General features: G+C 33.9%; 1 protein-coding gene across 1 annotated transcript; it reads left to right on the top strand.

The window, feature by feature from the left end:
* The first annotated feature begins 367 nt into the window (after positions 1–367).
* LOC134825865 (F-box/LRR-repeat protein 4-like) lies at positions 368–1922 on the top strand. Its single transcript, XM_063838053.1, has 2 exons — positions 368–1606; positions 1791–1922. Exons 1-2 carry the CDS (start codon positions 458–460, stop codon positions 1920–1922), a joined length of 1281 nt encoding a protein of 426 aa, XP_063694123.1. The 5' UTR covers positions 368–457.
* Positions 1923–5157: the final 3235 nt, after the last annotated feature.

Below are 5157 nucleotides of genomic sequence, written 5' to 3'. Positions count from 1 at the left end.
AAAAAAACCCCCAAATTCCGCCCTACCTGGGGCCATAGGTTCCCTCAAACTTTTTTTACACCGCAGGTTAAACATTTGCTAAAATAACGCCATTATTCTAACGGCTATTTTACTTCACTTTCAACGTTAATTATAAAAAATTTAAAGCCTTAATCAAAATTCTAAGAATGCTATAGCCCTTTTTTTACAGCCCTGCTAAAAATGGCGAGGTTTCAACTCCATTTGCGAGCTGAAATTGGTCATGCCAGAGGGTCAATATTAGGTTGATTTGCAGTGTTTTTTCTTCTATGTCCCTGTTGCCGGGGGGATTTCGTCAAGTTTAAAATATTTGTAATGATTCTGACTTTTTGGCATGGTGCTGGGCGCTCCACCACAACATTGTGATTCTGTCATCGATTTATAATGAGTTTTGTTGTTATCAAGATGATGAGTACTCATTACTAAAAGTGTTTTAGTAATGAGTGAAGATGTCACGTTAAAATACCAGTATGCTTCACGTTTAACAGACTATAGCAGTGAATATGGCACAGAAGGAAGCAGTACCTATGATGCAAGCAATGTCACTGGAACTCCTGGTTCCTATATAAATGGTTCAACCTATGGAGACCATGTCTCATCACTTGTTTTCAGAACATACGGGAAATATTGGAATGCATTACCTTTTCATAAACATTATAGACCGATTGGACACCAACCTAGCTGGTTCCAAGCCTCAGATTTCATAGAACTTGAATTTGATATTCCAGTCTATCCTACTGATGTTCGTGTATATGAGACATTCTGTCCTGGTGGGCTGGTCAGAATATTAATATCAGATCTTGGAACTGAAATTCCAGAGGGGACCTCTCATTTGTCAAGCTGGAAAGTTCTTTGGTCTGGTGCCAGTTTTAAAGGTGAACATCTTTACACTATAGCAACTCCAAAGTTACCGAAACTCGACAAGAACTCAATTGCTACTTGTAGGTTGCGTTTGGAATTTGACGATAAACTGGCTGAGTACTACCATGAGCTAGATGCTGTGGAACTTGTAGGTCATCCTTGGACCAAAGGCATTACAGCATCTGAATATCTCATGAAGCGTATAAAGAAAGCAGTCTCAGTCTCCATTCCCACTAAGATGCTAAAAAGTCTCAAAATTGTGGACAAAGAAGCTGCAAAACAAGATGAAAAGCTTGCTGAAGCTGCAACTCAGTTTTGTGAATCTGAACCGAAAGTAAACTATTTTGATATCCTTCCACCAGAAGTTATAGAAATAATCATCAGTTATATTGGAGACTTTAGACATCGTGCTGAGGTTGCTAAAGTTTGTCAATTGTTTCAAAAGATGGTGACTGATAGAACAGCTGTCAAAGAGTTGAACTTCAAACCTTATTACACAAAGATAAATGGAGAAACTCTGGTCAATCTCACTTCAAATTACAGTCATGCCATTACAAAACTAGATTTGTCATGGACAGGCTTCAACCATGGAAGTATAGATTCAAAGGTAGCAGTTGAGAGTCTGAAAAGTCTTCCTAATCTTCTGGAGCTGAAATGTAGAAACTGCCAATACTTTGTTCATGATGAGTTTTTGATGTGTCTTGCAACGCACTGCAAGAAATTGAAGGTTATTCATTATTTATCGATTATAAACTTATCCTGTACTCCATCAATATCTAACCATCTTGCAACATGTCCTTTAATTCCTAATTACAAGTTTCTTAACAATTAATTCGAAGTGTTATTGAAGATCTTGATTCAGTTACTTCATCCTTACCTAAAATTAAGCATAATTACCTATTTTATTTCAGTTGCTCGATCTATTCCGCTGTAAAGGATTTACACTCCCTCTACTAAAACCCCTTAAACACTTGGAATATCTGGACATTTCCCAGTGCTTCAAAACAGTTGACTATACCATTTCCAAGATAGTGGAGGGATGAAGAAAAAACTTACTGGATCGTTTTTTGAAAGTTGTCAAGAAAAAAATCAATAATTGGGTTTTTTTTTCATGGAGCCGCTATTCTCCTCCCCTGTTTGGTTTTTTCAAAAAACCATTTTTTGGGGGTTTTTTTGGGCGGGAAAATCTTTCATCAGGGGACTTTTGAAAAAAAACATTGTAAAAGGGGAATTTTTTACTAACGCTTGAAATTTGTACACCCCCAAAGGGGTGTTTTTTTTATTTTTTTAAAGATCAGGGGGCTAATAGAAGTGTTAAGGGGAAAAAAAGAAAAATGGTCGAAATTGAAATTACCCCCTTGGGGAAATTTTCCCCCTCCCTTTGGGGTCAATTTACTCACTAGTTTATAAAATGATTTTACCCTGTTACCTTTACGTAAAACAATGGCTTTTTTTTCCCAGCAATACACGGAGAAAAATTTTTTCGTCAACGGGGAAAAGTTTGGAAAAAACACTTTCTTGAATTTTTTTTTTCAAACCTTTTTTGGGAAAAAACCAAAAATTTTTTGGAAATTTGGGGGGTTGGGGGGGTTTTCTTTCCCCCAATTCCTTCTTTTTTTCCCCTCACCCCCCTTCCCAAGGGGGAAAATTTTTGGGGCCCACTGGCCCCCAAAAAAGGTTGGTTTAAAAAGGTGTATTTTTAAAAAAAATTGATTTTTTCAATTGTTTTTTTACAACACTTTTTCAAGCTATTTGGGAGGGGCACGGTTTTTTCCTTTGGGATGAGGGTTTTTTTTAAATTACCTGGTTTGTTTTTAAAACTTTTAAAATTGGGGGATCCTTCCCAAAAAATCTCGAGTACTTGGTTTTGGGGGGACTTCAGTTAACAGAAGAAAATGGGAGGGTGGGGGTATGGCAAATTTAGCCAAAAATTTGCCCAAAAAAAATTGGAAAAAAAGCTAAACCTTCCTTGGTTTTTTCGTGGTTTTATTAAATTCGGGGGGGGGTTAGGTTAAAAAATCTTTTTTAATATTAGAATTTGTTTTTTTTTAAACTTCATTAATTTTTTCATTGGGGAACTTATTGTTCTGTGGGCCAAGTTTTTTTTTTAAAAAAAACCCCAAAATTTAAAAATTTTTTCGCTACCGAGTGTTTTTCTAAGTGCAAAAAAACATAAAAAATTTTTTTTGGGAACCTCTCTTATGGTGGAAAATTTTGTTTAGAGAAAACTTTTTAAAAGAAAATTGAAGGTAAAAAAAAATTCTATCAAATGTAAAACTTTTTCATTTAATTTTAGGGGGGGGGCCCCATTTTTATTTTTTTAACCCCCCCCCCAAAAACTTTTTTAAGCACATTTTTTTTAAAAGGGAAAAAAAAAACTAAGAATGGTTTTGGGAATCTATATTTGGTTTTCTTTTTTTTCGGGGGGAGCCAATTTTAACCCTCACTGTAAACAAAAAAAGCAGGGGTTCCCCCGTTCAAAAACGGGGGGGGGACGCAAAAACGATGCTTTGCGGGAAGAAAAGGGGGAAAATGGGATAAATTTTTTTTCCCCGACTAAAGATTGGCGATATCGTTAAAAATTTGAGAAAAGAAGAGTTTTTGTTTTCAAAAAACCCCGCCATTTACGTTTTGTTAAAAAAAATTTTGCTTTTGTTAAAAAAAATTTCCCCTTTTTTTCTGTTTAAAAAAGGGGTTTTTACTTTTTTTGGGGGAAAATTTTCTTTTTTTTTTGGGGTAAAAATTCATTTAATTTTTAGTGTAAAGTTTAAAAAATTTGGGCTTTTGTTTAATTTTTACAAAAAAATTTTGGGATTTTTTACGGGGCAAACGCTTTTTTTGGGATTTTTGGCTATTTTTTTACATTTTTTAAAAAAACAAAAAAAAAATTCCCCACTTTAAAAAAAATTGGGTTTTTTTAAAATATATAAAAAAATTTTTAAATGTTTTTTTAAAAAAATAAAAAATTCATTATTTTTTTTTTTTTCCCCGTTGCCAATTTTTGTTTGGGGGGTTTTTTTTAAATCGTAGAATTGATTTTTTTTTTCCCCAAAGGGGGAAAAAAAAAATTTTTTTCTTTTTTATTTTTTTCATTTTTTTAAAAAAATAATTTTTTTTAATTTTGTATTAAAAAAAAAAGTAATTTTTTAAATTTTTTATGGGGGTTTTTTTTTTTTTGGGTTTTTCCTCTTTTTTTATTTTTTTTTTGGGGTTTTTTGGGGGGAAAAATCATGGTTTTTTTTTCGGATTTTTTTTTTTTTTTGTTCTTTTAGATTTTGTTGAGGAAATGCGAAATTTATATTTTTTTCAAAATGTGGGTTTTTCGTTTAAAAAATGTTCTCATAGTTTTTTTTTTTTAAAAGGTTTTGTTCTTTTCAAATTTTTTCCCCCTACCTTTTTTAAAAAAAAAAAAGGGGGTTGTTTTTTAAAAAAAGGGCATTTTCTGACAGAAAAATTCCCCAAGTTCTTTTCCTAAAAAAAAAACCCCCTGTGCTAGAAAAAAAAAACGGAGGGATCTTATTTAAAATTTCATTTTTGGGGAATATAAAAAAAAAATTCTGGGGGATGGAAAAAAACCTAATTAAAATTTTTTACAAAGGGGGCCCCAAAGTTTTTAACATTTTGGCATAAAAAGACCCCAAAAAAAAACGTACCCCTTCGGGATTATGTTGTTAAACCAATTTTTTGGGTTTGTTTTTTTTCGTCATAGGGGGACGCCCCATGTGTCTAATTATCCAGTCTTTTTTTTTGCCAAAAAACCAAAAATTTTTAAAAAATTTTTTTCTCAAAAAAGCTCGGGGTTGGCCCCAAAAAATTGGAAGGGGGGGGGAAGGGGACGTTACAAATTTCTTTTTTTTTCCCACTTGATGGAAATTTTGGGGGGACAAAGTTTCGTTTTTGTGTTTTTCCCCGGGGGGCCAGGTGGACTTTGGAAATTCACTCCGTTTTTTTCGATCTTAACCCTTTTACTTTTTAAGTATGTAAAAAACCCCAATTTGTGAAAAAAATTTGTTTTTTTGGAAATTCTGAGAAAAAAATGTAAAATTTTAAAACCAGAGCTGTGAAATTTGCCTCTTAAAAGAAACCCCAAAAACAAAAAACCAGGGAGAAAAAACCTCCAGGCTTACTTTTTAAAAAAAAATCTCCGGGAAAAAACCCCCCCACTTTCCCAGTTTTTTCCATCATTTCCCCCTCAACACCCCCGTCTGGGGGGCCCAAAAAAGGGGGAAAAGGGGTTTTTTTGGGCCCGGGGGGGGTTGACGTAAGGGGTTTCCCCGG

The sequence above is a fragment of the Bolinopsis microptera genome, unplaced genomic scaffold, assembly GCF_026151205.1.
Source record: "Bolinopsis microptera isolate Bmic1 unplaced genomic scaffold, MBARI_Bmic_1.0 sca202, whole genome shotgun sequence".
NCBI classification, from domain to species: Eukaryota; Metazoa; Ctenophora; class Tentaculata; order Lobata; family Bolinopsidae; genus Bolinopsis; species Bolinopsis microptera.
The sequence above is the reverse complement of the archived record's forward strand: the minus strand, read 5'-3'. Positions and strand labels throughout refer to the sequence as shown.